The following is a 20242-nucleotide window of genomic DNA, read 5'->3' on the forward strand; positions in this document are numbered from 1 at the left end:
CAAGCCACACGTTAATGGTTCCAACTCAGGTCTCCTCACTTCTGGAGTGCTTGCCCACTACTGCTTCTTGAGTTCAACCAAGTCAGGCAAAAAAGTATGACTGTAAAGTAATGTGGCTTTTGTTTTGTTTTGTTCATACTGCCTTTATAGCTAAGTTTTTATCCTCTCAAAGTATGTTATGTTTGACACCAAATGGTTAAGCCATTTCAGTTTGTAACACCAAACGGTTACAAACTCAAGTTTGCTCACTTGAGTTATTTATAGGACCTGTCCCACATGCCCTGGAGCTAGTTAGGAAAATCAGGTTCACTCTCAGAAGTTTGCTATCACTGGTAGTATTCCACTGAGTGTGTCTTGGGTTCTGAAGGTAGTTTCAAAGAGAGTTTTAAACATGTTCTTTAATGGTATTAGATTAAAAACTAGTAATAAATGTAGAATTTCCCATGAGCACAACATTCAAAGTTACGTACAATAACACATATATTGGTGTCAGAAAGAGTTTGCCATACTTGTGTGTGGTTAATGCAGATTTTCTAGTCCCGATAAAATTGTGGGTTTTGTAAAGCATCTGTAATGTTGTGGTACATTTTGAAATTAAGGTCAGAAACTTTAAGAACATTTGCTTCTCACAGAGTTTTTCAAATTGACCTATGTGTAATTCCAAATTGCGGAAGAACAATGGTTTTAGGGAGACCATCAGAAAAGCGAGGCTAATCATTTTTGTTTTTTAAACTCCCAAGTTGCAGAAAGAGAACAGTCCCCGGAGAGCTGGCAGTTTCCTCTGTGATCAAAAAGACGGCAGCGTTCGCCCCTTTCCCCACCAGGGAAGCCTCCGCATGCCCCGTCCTGTGTCCATGTGGCCTTGCGCAGACGCCGACTCGGTTCCATTTGAAGACCGGCCGCTGTCCAAGCTGAAGGAGTCGGACAGGTGCTCAGCCAGTGAGAACCTCTACCTGGATGCCTTGTCCCTGGATGATGAGCCAGAGGAGCCACCAGCCCACAGGCCTGAGAGGGAGTTCAGGAACCACCTCCCTGAGGTCAGCCAGGTTTTGTCCACCCTAGTTAATTACTGCAGAATGAAGGAGCTGTCATGAAACCTAAGAGGCATGTCAAATTCCTTTCCTGGCAAGCTCCAGCACTTTGGCATACAGCAATCTCCGAACGGAGTAAAAATGAAATCTTCACAACACTAAGGGTTTTGTTGGACCCTAAATTAGCATGCTCTGCTGTCACTTTGACTTTGCCCCTTTGTTTCGGGTTTAGAAAAACTGGACTAGAGTCCTATTTAAAAGGAAGGTCTCACAAGTAAGTATGTCCAATAGAACACACAAGAGGAAGTAAATAATTCTAGGAAGTGTATATGCTCAACTTTTCTTTTCCTTTTTTTGGGTGGGGAAATGGGGGTCTCTCTCTCTCTTGCCTGGGGTAGAATGTAGTGGCCGATCATGGCTCAGGGCAGCCTTGACCTCCCAGGCTCCATTGATCCTTCCCTGTCAGCCTCCTGAGTAGCTGGGCCCACAGGCATGCACTACCATGCCTGGCTATTTGTTTGTTTGTCTGTTTTTTTTTTTTAAGTAAAGACAGGGTCTCTCTATGTTGTCCAAGCTAGTCTTGAACTCCTGGACTCAAGTGATCTGTCTGCCTTGGCTTCCCAAAGTGCTGGGATTACAGATATGAGCTACATCAGCCTCAGCTTTTCTTGAAATAGTACAGTCTCTGACTGTAGAAAACTAATAACCAAACAAATTCTGGGCAAAGGGAAAAAAAGTCCAATGCTTAGAAACCTTACAGAAATTAGACCAGCAAATGGGTGAGCTAAGCTGTAGACATTTCTATGGCACGGCGTTAGTTATGTTTTTCTGGTTTTAATATTTTTAAAACCTTGTTTTGAAAGTTGATTCTAAGAATCATTACTTACAAGTAATTCAAGTTGCTTCACCTATCATTTGGTCTCCTAAACACTTAAGACTTAGAAGAGTTCATATCAAATAGTGTTGTTGAAATACGGGGAAATTATATTTTACTCACGTCAGTAAGGTCAAATGCCTTATCCTCAGCAATGTATCAGGTTGATAGGATATCACCACAGTCCCACCCTGTCTGATCCATTGGCAATCTCGTACAGTCCAATTACATGGCAGAAGTAACGCGGGGTAGGGTCAGGAGCCTGTGGCAGGGTTCCAGCCCACTGGAACCTGCGTGGCAGAGACAAGGGGCGTGCTCACTGGGGGGAAGTGTACCCCTTGCTATTTACTGTCCTGAAAAATATGTTTCCATGACTGTTAGTCAAAGGCTTGCTGCTTCAAAACCACGTCAGCACAAGAGTGTTTTCTCAGTAGACAACCTTGTGTTTACGTCATTCTAGAAACACAGCTATCGTTCTTCTTAAGGGGAAGGTGCTGTGTAGCTTTGCCTCTGATTCTAAAAGGGAATATTTAAAACCAACCAAGTGCCCAAGCCTAAGGACGTCACGCCAACTTCTACAGCAAGATTTGGACCAAGGGACATCAGTCTCCTAACTACTCTGTCACCTTCCATCTTCCTCTTTAACGTAACACAGACACATGCATACTCTCTCTCTCTCTCTCTCTTTCTCTCTCTCTCTCTCTCTCTCTCTCTCTCTCTCTCTCTCGCTGTCACTCTCACACTTAAGTTGTTACAAGAGCCAGCTTTGAAATTCATTAGTCTGTGAGGTCCTTTGAGGAAGCACAGAAGAGCCACTTCCTCCATGACAGAGTTTATAGCCAGTTGTTCTCATGTGGGCTCCTCCCTGGACTGCAGCAGAAGCTACAACCCCTCATCACATTGTGGACTCTGCTTTGATTATTGTACTTCAAAGGCCTCAGGGCAGTAGCACTCCTAACCAGAGCTTGGCCTCAGTGCACATTCTAAATGGTGTTTTCCTCGGGGTGGAGAGCAAACAAATCACTTAAGTACATTCAGGGCTTCTAGGCAACCAAAATTAACCGATTCAGACGAAGTTATTTCTTCTTTATAGGAAGAAGAAAATCACAAGGGAAATCTGCAAAGGTAAGTAAGATTGATGAAAATAATAGATTACTGAAATAAAAATGTCTTGGTCTAAAAATTCTGTTTTGTCAATGCGGTCTATTTTACCACTCTCTTCAAAATACTTAAGCCATTTCTGAATTAAGTGGCTGCTTTATTATTCATTTGATAAACATGGTATTTTTGATTATCAAAAACAAAGAAACTAGACATGCTGTGTTATGTGTGTATTAGTTTTATGGTAAGGACTTTCCAATTGTAGTTGTGCTAGGTATACAAAGGAATGCTTGTGTTTAGCGGTTTTTGAAAGGTCCATGGAAACCTCACCTTTCTCATTTAAAGTCTGGAAAAACTCTCTCTTGTATGCTGTGAGATGTTTTATCCATTGTGTATTTAAAAGCTCCACTAAGAGAATTTATTAAAATATTTTCTGGCAGTAGTCCTTGAAGAAGACATACAATAGTTGATGTGGATGTTATACACTAGTTTTTTCCTTCCCAGTTTAATTTCCTCCCGTTTTACTTTTTCTTCATTCTCTAAATGAATGCATACTATTACTGCGACATGAAATTTCTTCTCAAACAATTCAGCACTTTCAGATCTCCTCATCCTTGATTTTCCCCTGAACTTCAAGTCTGTGAATGACTGTCCCCTTCTCATTTGCCCTCTGCCAGATCTCTGCAGCACCTAGCCATGCCCGTGGCATATTTCTGTCCTTCATGCTGTCTTCTCTAGTCTTTCTTGGGTGGTACAGGACAGTACTTGAGAGCTCAGGCTCTAGAGCCAAACTGCCTGGATTGATTGATTGATTGATTGATTGATGAGATGGAGTCTCGCTCTGTCTCCCAGGCTGAAGTGCAGTGGTGCAATCTCGGCTCCCTGGGTTCAAGCAATTCTCCTGCCTCGGCCTCCCGAGTAGCTGTGATAATAGGCACACCCCACCATGCCCGGCTAATTTTTGTATTTTAGTAGAGACAGGCTTTCTCCATGTTGGTCAGGCTGGTCTCGAATTCCTGACCTCAGGTGATCCACCTGCCTCAGCCTCCCAAAGTGCTGGGATTACAGGAGTGAGCCACCACACCCAGCACAAACTGCCTGGGTTTAAAATAGCCTCTGCCTCTTTGTAGCCATGTGACCTTGGGTAGGTTACTCAACTGCTTTATGCCTCAGTTTCCTCCTCATCTGTATTACAGGAGGTATTTTGATTATCTTTTTTTTTTTTTTTTTTGCAGCTTATATATGTTAATACACATAATGAAAGCAGCACGTGGCACAAAACAAGCAGTAAACAGAGTTTAGTCATTCCACCCTCCCACCTTCCCCATTCACAGCAGCAGTCACATCAGTGTTTCGGGTTAGGCTTTGGAGTAACTCTGTTTCACCTCAAACCATCAACCTTTACGCTTTCAAAAGCAACCCAGGCTTGTTGTAAAATGTAAATGTCAGCTGAGGCAGGAGAATCTCTTTAACACAGGCTGTGGAGGTTGTGGTAAGCCAAGATTGCACCACTGCACTCCAGCCTGGGTGACAGAATAAGACTCTGTCTCAAAAAAAAAAAAAAGAAAAAAAAAGTAAATATCAAAACATCCAAAGTGAAAACTGGATGTGCCCTCCCCACCATCCCCTTTTCCTCTGGCTTCTGACTGCCCAGTGTGTTTCCACCGAACTCTCTTCGATGTACCTGCAAGCGCCTACACACGCTCCAGATGTGTCCTGGGTTTTCTCTTCATGGTTTCGTTTGCTTTGGCCGCTGCCTGAGGTTCATGCCTCTGCTTTCTCTGTCTTTATCATCTCTCTTCCACCATATCTATCTATGTCCCAGACGCACTGAGTTTTCACTCATGTAGGTGCCGCTGACTTAACTCTAAGACAATTCCACTGTGAGCGAAAGTGGGATTAGATGAGCTATGTCCACAGAAATGTGGAAAGGACCAGGGGTGTGGCGTGTGTTTGGCACTTACAGTCCCCAGTGAACAATGTTCTGAAACTCATTATTAATTCAGCAACTCCTTGAACTGACCAGAAGCAAGAAGAGGAAATTTATACTTGCTGAAAAGCTCATGACCTTGGAACAAATCAACCCATACCTACCATTGCCCTTCCTTTCCGGCACTGCATATAGCCAGCTTGTGGTTATTCAAAGCACCACTAGACAGTTTGTAGATTATTTCCAACAACAACAACAACAAAATAACAAGATGGAATGCCTGACAATGTCACTTTTAGCCTGCTGTTTTACCCCATGGTGCTGACCACACGGCGGGTGCCTTGTCCCCAAGGTGAAGCCAGCTGTCAGCAAAGCTGCCTGAGCTTTGGTGGTTCTGCATGCCAGTGCACGTGGTACAGGGACATGCTTGGAGCAGACCCCAGTCCTGGCCTCATCATCATTAATGGGTCCTATGGAGGAGTGGTCCATGCATCAATCTGGGACTCCTTCCACAGGGCCTGCACTAGTCTAGAACCCTAGATTTAAGCCTGTGCTTTGCAGGGTGAAAGGAATATCAGCATATCCCCTGAGAATCTGGACAGTGAGTCTGTGGACACCTCACCTTCCCATCCCACCCTAGCTAGAGGGATTCCAGGCCAAAGAGGTTCTGTTGCCTGAGCCAGCAGGCACAGCCAGCCCTCAGCCCCATTCCTGACCACCACTTTTTTTGCCCTGGTGGTGGTCGTGCCTGAGCACCTTAGCCTAGAAGCATTCCTGGCACCTCTGCAGCACCTGCCTGGCATGTGAGAGGCATTCAGTGAACTCATGGCAAATTGAAAGTGCTAACACATGGAAGAATCCACACCAAATTTATGTCCATCAGGTGGTAGCTTACCAAAACCTGGCTATCGCTGTGGCTCGCCTGTCTTCATCCTTCAGCTGTGGTCCGAGTGAGTCTCCTAAGAATTCTCACTGAGGCACTGAGGCCTCAAGGCTGTCTCAGCCTCCCAAAATGTTGGGATTACAGGCATGAGCCACCGTGCCAAGCCAGAGTTGGTTGTATTAAATTCTGACCAATGCAAGGCTTCAGGAACAATAACAGAACCACACAGAGTCCAATAAATGCGCACAGGGTAAGCCGAGAGTGCAGCACATGAGCAGCTGAAAGTGTTCTGGTGTGGGTGGAAGTGGGCACCTTCACTGGGCAGGACATGGGTGCTGTGGCTTGTCAGAGGCTCCCTGACGAGTGCTGACACCCTCTTTTCTTCTTTTCCAAGGGCAGTGTCTGTGTCCTCCATGTCCGAGTTCCAGCGCCTAATGGACATCTCCCCCTTCCTGCCTGAGAAAGGCCTGCCATCCACCAGCAGCAAGGAGGACGTCACCCCGCCCCTGTCTCCAGACGACCTCAAGTACATTGAGGAGTTCAACAACAAGAGCTGGGACTACTCACCCACCAGGGGCCACAATGGTGGGGGGCCGGAGCTCTGGACCGAGAGGACCGAGGTGGGGCGGGCAGGGCACGAGGACAGCACAGAGCCTTTCCCTGACTCCTCCTGGTACCTGACTACAAGTGTCACCATGACCACGGACACCATGACCAGCCCAGAGCACTGCCAGAAGCAGCCGCTGCGGAGCCATGTCCTCACTGAGCAGTCAGGGGTGCGCGTGTTACACAGCCCGCCTGCCGTGCGCAGGGTGGACAGCATCACGGTGGCAGGGGGTGAGGGTCCCTTTCCCACAAGCAGAGCCAGAGGGAGCCTGGGAGACACCAAGGGGGGCCCTCCAGAACCCATGCTAAGCAGGTGGCCTTGCACCTCCCCCAGGCACTCCCGGGACTACGTGGAGGGGACACGGCGCCCCCTTGATACCCCCCTCTGCACCTCCCTGGGGTTTGCTTCCCCACTGCACAGCCTGGAGATGTCCAAGAACTTGAGTGATGACATGAAGGAGGTGGCCTTCTCTGTCAGGAATGCCATCTGCTCTGGCCCTGGCGAGCTGCAAGTCAAGGACATGGCCTGCCAGACCAATGGGTCCCGGACGATGGGGACCCAGACTGTTCAGACTATCAGTGTGGGCCTGCAGACTGAAGCCCTGCGTGGTGTCACCAGCAGCCCCCACAAGTGTCTCACACCAAAAGCTGGGGGCGGTGCTACACCCGTGTCGTCTCCTTCCCGAAGCCTTAGGAGCAGGCAGGTGGCCCCGGCCATTGAGAAGGTGCAGGCTAAGTTTGAACGCACATGCTGCTCCCCCAAGTATGGTTCTCCCAAGCTGCAGAGGAAGCCCCTCCCCAAAGCTGACCAGCCAAATAACAGGACGTCACCAGGGATAACCCAGAAAGGGTACAGTGAGTCAGCCTGGGCCCGCTCCACCACCACCAGGGAGAGCCCCGTGCACACCACCATCAATGATGGCCTTTCCAGCCTCTTCAACATCATCGACCACAGCCCCGTGGTGCAGGACCCCTTCCAGAAGGGGCTGCGGGCCGGTAGTCGGTCTCGCTCAGCAGAACCCCGACCAGAGCTGGGCCCAGGCCAGGAAACAGGCACCGATTCCCGAGGAAGGTCGCCTAGCCCCATTGGGGTAGGCTCAGAGATGTGCAGGGAGGAAGCGGGAGAGTGCACGCCAGTGAGGCAGGACTTATCTGCTCCCCCTGGCTACACACTCACTGAGAATGTGGCCCGGATCCTCAACAAGAAGCTACTGGAGCATGCCTTAAAGGAGGAGAGGAGGCAGGCTGCGCACGGGCCCCCAGGTCTCCACAGCGACAGCCACTCACTGGGGGACACGGCCGAGCCAGTGACCATGGAGGTAATGAATGCCGAGTGCCCCACACCCTCCCCCAGCAGCTCTTCCCTTTAGTTGTTGGGCATTTGGGACCTGGGACTGTGCTCTGTCATTTGATCTCAGGAATCATCCATGATAGGTGGTTGGGAGCTGGGGAGGTGTTGGGTTTATGGGGGAGTAGAATAGGCAGAAAAAACCCTGAGTAACTTTTTAAAGAAAATGTTGTTTTACTGTCCTCAGGAAATCATGTAGTACAGGGTTTGATTCGGGTTCTGTCACTGGTCTAAGGGATTGATCCTGATTTATCAGGGCTTTTCATTTGGGGTGATAGCTAGCCTTCTTTCTGTATGAATTTGTGCATGTGGGCAAACTATGTGAGAGTTGTGTCAGGGCTTTCTTCATACTGCAGACCCTTATATGTGACAGCACAAGGTGAGCTGGAGAGGGTCTAGACCACGTGGGCACAAGCACATCTCATCAGGGCCCACAAAATCTGAATTCCTGGACTGGCTTCCTTACAAAACAGCCACCTGGCAGCTCACAGATCGCTTACCCTCTTGGTGGCCATGAGCTCCCCAGCAGTAACACCAGTTGAAACAAATGGACAAAATCAAAATCCTGCCCTAAAACAATCTGATTATCATTGTCGCCCTTGATATTACTCACAAATCAGTCTACTGTGAATTGGATTCTGATACATATCCACGAGTGATTTTGTACACCACTTTACAAAACACTTCCCATTTCCACTTCAGAAATTACCAAAATGAAAGCCTGACGATAATGCTGGTGATGATGGCTATGGTGATGCTACTTCGTGGTTTGTGCAGCACAGTGAGGAGGCGTCTGTCCTGCAGGTGATCCCAACTTGCCAGGAGTCTGGCTGAACAAGCTCCACACTGGGGACACCTGACCCCATGAGCACTCTCCCAGCCAGGCTGCTCCCTCAGATGGCAGGGGTCAGAGGAGGAGGACAGCAGCATGCTCCTGGGCTGCCCGCTGCTTTCTCGCCAGGACCCGAGCAGCCCTGGCTTCATGGGCAGGGAGAGTAGGAAGGTGTATTGCCTGTTTCACCTGGCCCACGTTTCCCACAGGAGGGTAAATGAAGGCTAGCTTCCCAGTCTGGCCCACCTAACTCAAAATGCAGTCTTGAAATCTGAACAGGTCAACCCTGTGGAACTGCTAGTGACCTATAGAAATGGCAATTCCATATGGTTTACACCTAATACAAATATTGACACTATATGACCTACATGTTCCAAGATCTGAGTCTTTGTGATAAAGTTGTTTGCATGCTCTGAGAAGGACAAACTACTGGTTGAATGTTCTCAGGTGACAAATGGTGTCTTCTTTGGGCTACTGTTACCCCATCCTTCTGGGGTCCTCAGGTAAGTACTCCTGCTGTGGAAGGGTCTATTTATAATGTGAATGCCCTGCCTTCTTAGGGCCCCCTACGGCTCTGAATTCCAGTTGAAATTGGGGCTATGTCTCAAAGCATTAACCAGCTATGTCTGTAGTGTCTATTTATATTACACACCAAATAGAAATCATTTTTCAGGAACCAAAAAACGCTTTGAATTACTAATAGTGAATGCTGCAAGCAAAAATAGATTCATGATAGAATCCCAGCATTAGGCATAAAAATGGTTTTATCAGTACCAAGTGGCGCTCACCCCCTTTTGTCCTCTATATTCATTTAGATTTTCTCCTCACTTGGTGTGTTTGCCACTAAAAGAGATGTGAAAAGGAGCACAGTTTCAGGGACTCAGAGCATGCACGGAGCACTCATCGGCAGCATCTAAATGCCATGGGCTCTTTTTTCCTTTTCTGTTGGAATTTTGCTTGTTCTAGATTCCAGTGACATTCCTGAATTGATATATTAGGACCATTGCAACCCCTTCCCACTACTCCATAAATTATGTAGTAGTTCTAGGTATGCATTCCCAGATCCCCAGGACTACTGATTCCAAGCCCAGCCGGTGCCCTGTTGTGGAATCTTTCCCTGATGTTCGCTCAGGCATCCAGGCCCAGGAGTGACGCGGTGACAGGAAATCTCCCTTTCTCACTGCACTCTCATCCCGTAAGCCACTCAGGCCTCTTTTTCTCTCCACACCATGGCACTAGTTCAGCAGTGCCGAGAGAAGCCGTGAGGAGTTGTATTGTGAAGAGAAAGAACAGTCTGAAAATGGAATGCTATTCCTCCCTCCCCTACGTGGAAAATATGAGGGGAGATTTTTAGAATAAGTGGCAGTAGCTTGGCTGTTGTGACCATAACAAATGCAGCCCTGTGATGGCCTCTGTTTTAGATAACAGTCATGCAATTTCCATATCTCGGTTTTCCAAAATGCTGTTTGAAATGTTAAATGCTAAAGGATGACTCGGGGAAGCACAGAAACTAGAGGGAGGTCTGTGGCTCCTCCATGGAGTTTCCTTCTTCTCTCTGGGCAGATGGCAGAGGGCAGGCCTGTGTGCCCAGCGCCCGGCTGCTTTCCCTCACCTCCCTTGGAGTGAATGTGCTAGATCTGAGAGCCCGGAAGTCTCTCCTGGTGGCTGTCCCTGAGGGAGAGGGACGGTCCTCTACATCTGGGCTTGCTGACTTTAAACCTTTATTGTTCTCCTGTTTAAAAAAAAACACTTTCCAACCTTCTTGCTTTTCTCTTCTTTCTGTGTCTGTTCTGTCCAGAACCAAACTGTCTTACTAACTGCCCCCTGGGGACTCTAGCCCTGCCTGCCTCACGCTGTAAGTGCTTTCTTCCTTGTTTCCCGGCTTTCTGGAGAGGTAGTGTTGTGTAACTCGCGGTTGGCACCTGACACTCATCACCTGATGGAGGGCTGCCCGGTGGCGGCGCCCTCGCTCACCCCGGGTTCCAGGAGGTTCGCCTAAATCCAGGAACAGACTGATGAGGCCAGAGACTCATCTGCCCTGCTAGAGGGTTGACCACTCAGTGCCAAGAAAGGTTTTAGGTTATAGAGATTCTGCTGAGATTTCTCTGCTTTTGAACATTTGCAGCCAATATGCTTTCAGAGAATTGAGTAGATACTGGCCAGGAGGGGACATCCTAGGCCCAGGGGTCTTGCCCGAGGGGGTCTATGGGTCCAACTGCCCAGGGCTGCTCACCAGCATTTTGGTCATGTATGTGCACTGGCATGTGCTGAAATGAGGTGTGGCCATAATGTGATAAGGCTTTTTAAAATCATTTTTCAACAACCGTGCCACAAGGAATGAACCCAAATATATCTTGTCCTTCCAAGTGAGCACCATAGGTGACAGAGTAAGTGCTCAATAAATATTTGAATGAATAAACAACAAAGTCATCCCCACTCCAAATATCTTGGGAATCTCTCAGAATTGCTTTCATAGACTGAGTCAAAGCACATGAGAAAATACATACTTTGTTTTTGGTCAAGAATATAGTCACCCACTCACCTCATCCGCTAGCCTTAATTCAAAACATTAAGTACAGAAGTAGCTGTTGTCAAAGACAACAGACGTATCCTTGTGAAAAAAATGACAAGGAACACAGTGGGAGGCTATTTTCCAGAAATGCGCTACAGGAGCGCACCCCAGGACAGGGTGCCGTGTCCTGGATGCCTCTTGGGAAAGCACAACATTGTTTGCTTGTACCTGCTGGTGTGTTACTAAGGAAAAGGTTCATTCCCTTGAATGCAGAGTCACAACGTTTCTTCCTTCACAAGCAGAGGCTGGCAAAGAGGGGGTACTTTCAGCAGGTCTCATAAAAAGCCTGCTCTTCAGCACCAGCCAGGTGGAAACAAGATACAGTGGTGTCAGACAAACCAATGGCAGCAGCTTCAACGACACACAACACACAGATCGGATACACAATACACAACACACACACTACTCTTAACAACAAAGGGAGCACAGACACAAAACAGATACCGATTTCCCAAACCACGTGTCCCAACCAAGCACTGTGGGCTACGGTGAGATGAGGACATGAGCACCCTGGGTTAATCTGCATCTTGGTGGCACTGGTGGAGTTTTAACGGGAGAGGTATTTCTGGTTGTCGTGGTACTGTTAGCATAATACTTGGGGAACAGAAGTTTCTCCCTGTGGCCATATGAAGTGCCAGCCATAAAAGCAGCAGGGAGCATGAAGCATAGTCTGCAGGGCCACTGTTCCTTTCCTGCTGACCCCACAGGGAGGCAGGGCCACCACTCGCCTTATCACTCTTCTGGAAGCCTGTGGCTCCCACGCTGTCCTCAGGCCGTGCTGTCTCTGCCATGTTCCATCTTCTCCTGAGTGGCGCTGCCCATTCCATGCAGCCGTCTGTCCTTCCCCCGCTGCCGCTCCCCTGCACCTCTGGCTGGTCTCCGCGTCCTGGTCTTTTCCATTGCTCGTCACATCTCTTAAAATCCTCCAACTCACTTCCTTGCTGTGAGGGTCTTCTTCCTCTGTCATCCTTCCTGTGCCTTCCATTCAGTTCACCTCTCATTCCAGTGTCTGAGTGTCATTCTAGCCAGTGGGCTACACGCTGGGCAACTCAATTTCCTCATGCCACAGCTTTTTACATTTCGGTGTGTCGGCAAATTCCAGGTTTGGGTGTCCTGGTTTTGTAGCATGTAGAGTAAGGACAAGGAGCGCAACATTCTTGAAAACAAAGTAGCTTGAGAGTAAGGATCCTAGGTGATTTGCTCCCGGTGGAGTGTCTTGCATCACCTGTTCTCAGAACATTAAGATGCCGTTAACACAAAACCACACGTACGTTCTGATTCTACTTTTTTAAAATGCTGCTGCAATTGAAGAGTCATTAAAGAAAACTAGACCCAAATTAAAATTTCTGCCTGCAGCATTTTTGCCGTGTTGTGGGAGTTTGTTTAATCTACTGCCAGTCAATTTCAAATAAACAGTAGCAGAGTTCGTTTTAAGATGACTGCCGTTGCTAACCCAGCTGAGTAAAATCACAGGTCGCTTTGTGGGCTCCCAGTAGATCCAGGCCCTGTAGGACCAGTTCGCTTGTCCACTGTAGCTAAATAGATCGTTAGAAAGGGCCAGATGAAGAGACCTACCAGATGGGAATACGATGAAGTGGCCTGTGGAGACCGCTGCCACAGTCACTCTGCCTGTCTTCTTTATACCCCAGGCCAATTCTAAAGGAGCTTTGCAACCTGACTCATCTCACAGTATTGCTGTGTTTTATCATAATTGGTCGCTTCCCATTCATATCGCTGATCATTTGTGTTGAATTTTTTATCATTTTAAGTTATTCTGCATGAGCATAGAAAGTAGTTAATATTCACAAGTTGCTCGTGGTGCATACTCCATCTCACTTGAGTCTGTTGAGAAGTATATTTAGGGGAATCATCCACTGGTGACACTGCCAGTCTGAGTAACCCTGTCTCCTTTTCTCGGCTCTGAAGGAACTACCTTGTTCTGCACTAGCTCCATCCCTAGAGCCCTGCTTCTCCAGGCCGGAGAGACCAGCAAACCGTCGCCCTCCGTCCCGTTGGGCCCCACATTCCCCCACTGCCTCACAGCCTCAGTCACCCGGAGACCTGACGTCCTCAGAGGAACACGGTGGTGAGGAGCCACCCGAGGAGAAGCCACACCATGATGCAAGCTTGCATGGATTATCACAGTATAATTCACTGTAATTTGCATAACCACACCATCGCCATGAACAAAAAAAACTCTGCCCAAAAGGAGAGATCTAGTTTTCTCAAGGTCAAAGAATGTTTTTAAAAACACACAGCTGCTGAATGTTCAACCTGTGAAACTGAGATGTTTCCAGAATGAAACAGTAAATGTGCCTGTAATAACTTAATTTTTTTCATAGCTCAGAAAACTATTTTTGTCTCCATCTTTTTTATACACAATATATTAAAAAGGTAAATAAGGTATAAATAGATTTAAAAATAAAAGTTTTAAAAAATGTACATTTAAAGAAATTCTGAACACTCTTGCTGTCAATACCTGACTGCCTCTCTGTTAACTTTGCACTGTTAGATTTCGGTTTGGTTTATTTCCGTGTTGAATTAGAGTGGATTAAGTTAATTTTATTTTGTCAGAGTTACTGTTTTTTAAGAATTTTTTAATGCTTCAGACTGTCTGATTCAGTGAACTTTTTGTAGTGAAAATGCCACAAAGCCAGTAGACAAGACAGATATTCTGTATACTGGAGGGAATACAGGACATTTTTGAAAGGGTACGAAGTCCTCAGTGGGCTTAGAAAAGTCACTGTATCATCCATATATTATCTTACTCGGCTTGCACGTCTTCGGGTGCATGTATATACCGCTACTGTGTCCTCGCCACCACCTAAATGTGACTCAGTCTATTCCACTGTAATATGTCGTGAAATTCCTTGTACTGTACTTTTATTGTTGGTCTTCTTGCATCGATGATACAACAGCAACGACATTTTTAAATTATTGTGAAAAGATTAACTGGCAATGTACAGCGTTTACTCAAAATTTTCTTGTTTAAGGGAAGACACTACAAAAAGTCACGAGGATACCAAATGGAAACACATGATGGTGCCTCTGAGTCTGTATGAGACCATGATGAAGTAGAAATAAAGCCTTTCCGAGATGGCAGCGTGTCTCAGCCTCTCATCTGTTACACACCCTCCATCTTTTCCTAAGGACTCAGATGGAAAGTTTTCCATAGCTAGGGGAATGAAGGAGAGAGGCGATCATGTAAAGAGGCAACAGCTGCTGACATGTCTTGCTGGGAATGCACTCTTTGGGTACAAGATCATGTTGCAGTTTTACTGTTCTCTGTAAGAGAGTCCTAGGATAGAGAGACGGCTTTACTGAAGTCAAAACTGTTCTGCGGGCAGGGATGTGAGGAAACTGGTTACCTAAAATCAGAGTATGTGCGGCTTCTCTGCCCGCTCTGCTCATTAGGAGAGAGGGAGTGGCCAATAACTCCAGAAGAGGCCTCTCCATCTCTGATCCTGAGATTCAGCCCACCCGTCAGTGTTCGGTGGCGGAGAAGCCTGCAAAGAAGTGGTGCTACTGAAGAGCCCAAAAAGAATGATTTCGGGCTGAAGTTTCTGGTGTTAATATTTCATTTACTGTTTCATTAATCCAGCAATTTCCTTCTTATCTGGGTGAGCTACTGTAATAGGCTATCCTAGCATTACCGCAGCTTCGTCTTTAAACTGAAATATTTTCAAAAAATAAAAACCAACAAGTGTTGGCAGGGATGTGGAGAGATTAACACTTGAGCACTGCTGGTGGGAAAGTAAAATGGCCCACAATATTGCTGCTTTAAAAAGTTAAACATAAAATTATCATAAGATACAAGGATTCCACTCCTGGATATACACCCAAAAGAACTGGAAGTAGGGACTCAAACTGGTGTTTGCACACCCATGTTCACAGCAGCATTATTCATAATAACTAAAAGATGGAAACACCTCAGTTTTCCATTGACAGATGAATGGATCAACAAAATGTGGTATATACATAGAGAGGGATACTACTCAGCCTTTAAAAAAGTGAATTCTGACCTACTATAGCATGGATGAACCTTGAGGACATTATTCTAAGTGAAATACACCAGTCACAAAGTGGCAGTTATTGTTTTAGTTTCATGTACCTTGTTTATCTACCAAGAGTAGTCAAATTCAAAGAAAGTAGAACAGCGGTTGTCAAGGGTTGAAGGGGGAATGGGGAACTGGTGTGTAATGGGTACAGAATTTCTGCTTGGGATGATGGAAAAGTCCTGGAAATGAGAGTGGAGATGGTGCACAGTGAATATACTTGATGCCTCTGAGTTGTACATTTTAAAATGGCTAAAATGATAAATGGCATATGGATTTTACCACAATAAAAACTTTTAAATGCAAAATATGAATATTTCACGTAACCACTCTAGCTACACCTGCAAACAAACCATCAGCAGGTCAAGTAAATATTTTGTGCCTATTCTGTGCAGGTGGCAAATGCTGAGAGGTACATTGGTATTCCTTCAGCTGGAAGCAACCAGCCAGCAACAAGAAGGGAAGTTGTGGCTCTCATGACCGAGCCTCAAACCATGCCATCAGGACTTTTCTCAGTGTCCCAACTCTGTCTCCTCTGTGTGGCTTTATTCTCAAACGAGTATCACCAAAATTGGCAACAGTGGTCCCCAGCAGCTTCTATTAGTTTAAAACTCCTAGAGAAAGGGAGTCCCTTACCAGGAGCTCCAGTGAACGCCCAGGACCGATGATTCTCATTGGCAGAAATTAAGTCTCATGTCTGGCCTTGAGTCATTCATGGTGACAGGAAGACCCAGCAAAGGAAAATCAGGGTGCAGTTAGAATAGAGGGCATCAGGAAGGCAGTAAAGACTGTATGCCACTGTGGGACACTCCAAAATTGCAAGGAAAAAGCTCTGGCCCCCTTAAAACTTGCCGTCTGGTTGAAAGAGATAAAATTCCCAGGCACAAAAACAATGAAATGCAAAAATGGTGTGGTAGAAATTCTAAGTACAGGAGGGCTTGAGTTGGACCTGGCAGTACAGGAAGCATTTCAGCCTACAGGAGGAGAAGAGCTGTGAGGGGCAGGAATAGACACAGGTTACATTGGGCAGTGATGCAGGAACCAAGCTGGGAGCAGAACTTTCAGCCAAAAAGCCACATCTGGCAGCACCAATGCCTTGGAAGCTGGCTAGGAACTTCCCCTAGCATCTTATTTTCTAAAAGTTGAGCATATGTATTCTTGGGTCTAGGGAACCATTCCAACTGTTAAAGGCCAGGCAAGACAGTAGGATGAAATCACTTTCCACACCACTGTCCAGATGAATGCCAAGGCTACTATGTGGGTTACACACGGCTGTGAAAGGAGAGCAGCTGCCTGAAGGGAATGGCTCCATGAGCTGCCATGAATGTGCCAGTTGCTTTTATGCCCTAAAGAAAGCAGCAGAAGATTCCTCAAACATAGCCATAGACCTCACACGCCAGGCGTGCCCTGCCTGCTGGGTAACAGCCAGCACCAGCAGCCCAGAGAAATCTCTTGTCCAACTGCAGCCAAACTGGGCAATAGTGGCCACATTTCACCCTCTCTTCTTACCAGGAGGTAACATGTTAGTGTTTTCAGTATTATGCATCGATTTTTTATATCTGTGTACATCATAATTCTATTTCTTAAACACATTTGCTTCACCCTTTTTTCCTGTAGAATGGCCTGTAATTCTTATGTAATACATTTGTTTCAACTTTTTTGTTCCTGTGCAATGAATGTAAGGTTTACAAACTCCTTATTTTAAAAAATTAATTTATTTTTTATTGTATATGTTTGAGGTATACATGATGTTTTGATATGCATATACAAAGTAAAAGGACTACTATAGTCAAGGCAGTTAACATATTAATGTCTTACACAATTATGGCAAAAGCACCTAAAATTTACTCTTTTAGCAAAAATTGCAAATAAAATATTAACTGTAGTCCTTATGTTGTACATTAGATCTCTGTACTTTATTAAGTGTGATAGAGTTAAGCTTATTTATTTTGTTTAAAAAGCAACTAAGAAGTACAACCACCATTTTCTATTTTCCAGTTCACTGATTTTGTTTTTAATTGTGGTGAAATACTCATAACATTTATCATTCTTGCCATTTCAAAATGTACAATTCAGTGGCACTTAGTACATTCACAATGTTATACAATCACTACCACTGTCTACTTACAGAACATTGTCATCATCTGCAAGGACCCCATATGCATTAAGTGGTCACTGCACCCAGCCCCTGGCACCCACTCATCTACTGTCTCCATGGATTTGCCTATTTTGGATAGTTCACATAAGTGGAATGATGTATCATGTGGCCTTTTATGTCTGGCTTCTTTCGATTAGCATAAAGTTATCAAGGTTCATCTGATGCAGGATTTTTCTCAGCCACTTTGCCAACCAGGGACCTCCACGTCCGACAATGCTCCCCGGCTATCTGGGCCTCATTTAGCCCTAGGCCTGTCTCTGGAGGTGCCACGCCCACTCAGTCTTCCTGTGTTAAGGCTTATACTCGTGTTTGGCAGTTCCCAAACTCTTGTCCCACATCCAAGAAGAATAAAGATATGCTGATGATTTGAAGGGTGAGGAGGGCAGAGAAGAATTTTAATGAGTGATGGAACAGCTCTCAGCAGAGAGGGGACATGGGAGTGGTCCCCAACCTCCATGGTTAGGTGGTTTCTCTCTCAGTGTGGCTGGGTCCGGGACTTTCAAGGGCTCAGAATAGGGAGTGTGTACCAACTGTGAGTATGCAAAAAAAAGTCAAAGCAAAGACACTACTCAAAGGTGGGCATGACAGTGTAGAAAACCAATTAGGAAAGGGTAGGTATATGTAAAAGAGGTGAAATATGGGGACCAATCAAAGGAAAGCGTGCCAAATGGCAAGACATGTTCTCAATCCAGTCCGTGGATTTGACTTTTAGCTTGGCTTTCAGGCTTTAACTGTCTGGCTTGGAGGTGGGGTTTCACTGGGGACCTGCCCTACCTGCCTGGGCATTTGCCTGTCTCCTGCCACTGTCACATCATGTTGTAACATGTATCATTCATTCTATAAGGCTGAATAATACTCCACTGTGTAGATACACCACATTTTATTTATCCATGCATCGGTGATGCTATGTGTCTTTTTAAAACAAAACCTTTGATTACCTTATTTTATTTATTTATTTTTAGAGATAGTCTCACTCTGTTACTCAAGCTGGAGTCCAGTGGTGCCATCACATCTCTCAGGCTCAAGCGACACATTCCACAACAAGCTAACTTAAAAATATATATATTGTGTGGGCAGGGGTGGTAGGGGAGGAGAGTTGTTTCACTGGGGAGGGTGTTTCACTATGTTGCCCAGGCCGGTCTCCTACCTTGCCTTCCCAAAGCATTGGGATTACAGGTGTGATCCCCTGCACCTAGCTGGTTACCTCAAACATCTTTAAGTATCCCCACAAAGGAGGTAATTCACTGTGAATCATTAGGACACTCAACAGTCAGTTTACATGATTAAGGCACTTTGGTGCCTTTAATCTTAAATCTTTCATCTTAGCTGTTTCAAGAGACCACCAGTAGATATTTTGTAATTCTCATGCTTTTCTTTGATTGCATTTAGTCCTTTCAGCATGATTCTTTGAATGTAGTGTGTATCAGAATCCAGTATAGCAGGAAATTAGGCTCTGAATCATAAACAAACTGGTCACTTGAGTGAATTTGATGACAATGGGTCTTTAGTACACTCTGGGTCACTAAAATCAAGTGGCAGTGAGAATGACAAATCTGGATTTGAATCCTGGTTCACAGACTTGGAATAATGCAACCTCAGGCTGTCTTTTTAAGACTTAATTGTTTTTGTTTTGTTTCATTTGAGATGGAGTTTCACTCTTGTCACTCAGGCTGGAGTGCAATGATGCAATCTCAGCTCACTGCAACCTCTGCCTCTGGGTTTAAGTGATGATCCTCTTGCCTTAGCCTCCAGAGTAGCTGGGATTACAGGCATGTGACACCACGCACAGCTAACTTTTGTAGTTTTAGTAAGACAGGATTTCACCGTGTTGGCCAGGCTGGTCAGATCTACCCACCTCGGCTTCCTAAAGTGCTGGGATTACAGGCGTCAGCCACCACGCCTGGCCAAGACTTCTTTGAAAAGCAGCAACAATACTATTTCCCAGGGTTATTATAAGAATTAAGGTTTGTTGTTTACCTGTTGTGTGCAAGATACCATTCTAAGAATCACAAACACCATAGATAAACAGAAAAGACAAGCTCCCTGCCTTGTGGAGCTTAGTTATGGGAAACGAATAGCAAGCAGGGCTAAGTGGGATAAGGGACAATTAAGAGACTTCCCTAGGGAGTACCATTTGCTCTGAGGCCTATGAACAAGAATCTGTCTGCCAGGTAAAGGAAGAACTGGTGCAAGGTCGAGATGGGCAGGGGGCCATGAACTTGGCGTATTCCAGGAAGTGGACAAAGGCCACCATTGTCACAGCAACGTGGGCAAGGGCACCAGAGAGTGGCAGGAGGAAGGGTCATAGGGCTTAAAAGAGTTCTAGTAATCCACAGTAAAGGGTTTAGATTTTGTTCTAGGGAAGGGGGATAAAAAAAGCCACTGGAAGATAAAAAGCAAGCAGTTACATAATGTGATTTGCATTTTTGGATTACTGTGTTAAAGATTAGAAGTGGATGAGATTGGAAGGCTTCCAGAAGCAAGGCTGTGGTGTTAAGCCAGGGAAGCACCAGTGATGGCTCGAACGGCTTTCTGCTGCTGTTATCGGCCTCACCACCACCAGGCCGGTCTCACACTGCACAGCAGGAACCACGCTCTAGCAGACCCCACCGCCAAACTCCAGAATCTACCCCAGCTGTTCAGCTAGAAACTGAAGAAGCCCTTAGTTATTCTGCTGCTGCCTCTCAGTCCAGGCCAGCCTTCCTGCAAATGGCCTTGGGCCAAGCAGAACCTTCTAAACTCCATTCTCTTCAGGGCTCAGGATTATGCAGCAAGGTTCACAGGCCTTTCTGCCTTGTTTCTTTTTAAGGGGCAATCCCTTCTCCAACTTTTAGGTTGGTGCTTCCAAACTA

The 20242-nt window shown here is 46.0% G+C and overlaps 1 protein-coding gene across 10 annotated transcripts in view; it reads left to right on the forward strand.

Annotated features, from left to right (window-relative positions):
- The window catches only part of MTCL1 (microtubule crosslinking factor 1), a 135260-nt gene extending 120981 nt beyond the window's left edge, over positions 1–14279 (forward strand). For 6 of the 10 annotated variants that reach the window (XM_010335570.3, XM_039463783.2, XM_010335568.3 and 3 more), the window contains 4 exons: positions 741–1037; positions 2999–3030; positions 6214–7744; positions 13104–14279. In XM_010335570.3, the coding sequence (XP_010333872.3) occupies positions 741–1037; positions 2999–3030; positions 6214–7744; positions 13104–13337 (2094 nt within the window). In that variant the 3' untranslated portion in view covers positions 13338–14279. Of the gene's footprint in view, positions 1–740; positions 1038–2998; positions 3031–6213; positions 7745–10403; positions 10461–13103 lie in introns of all 10 variants that reach the window. The other 4 variants (XM_010335571.3, XM_039463785.2, XM_074383767.1 and 1 more) reach the window with 2 other exon arrangements.
- Positions 14280–20242: the final 5963 nt, after the last annotated feature.

This window comes from Saimiri boliviensis, chromosome 13 (assembly GCF_048565385.1).
Source record: "Saimiri boliviensis isolate mSaiBol1 chromosome 13, mSaiBol1.pri, whole genome shotgun sequence".
Classification (NCBI taxonomy): domain Eukaryota; kingdom Metazoa; phylum Chordata; class Mammalia; order Primates; family Cebidae; genus Saimiri; species Saimiri boliviensis.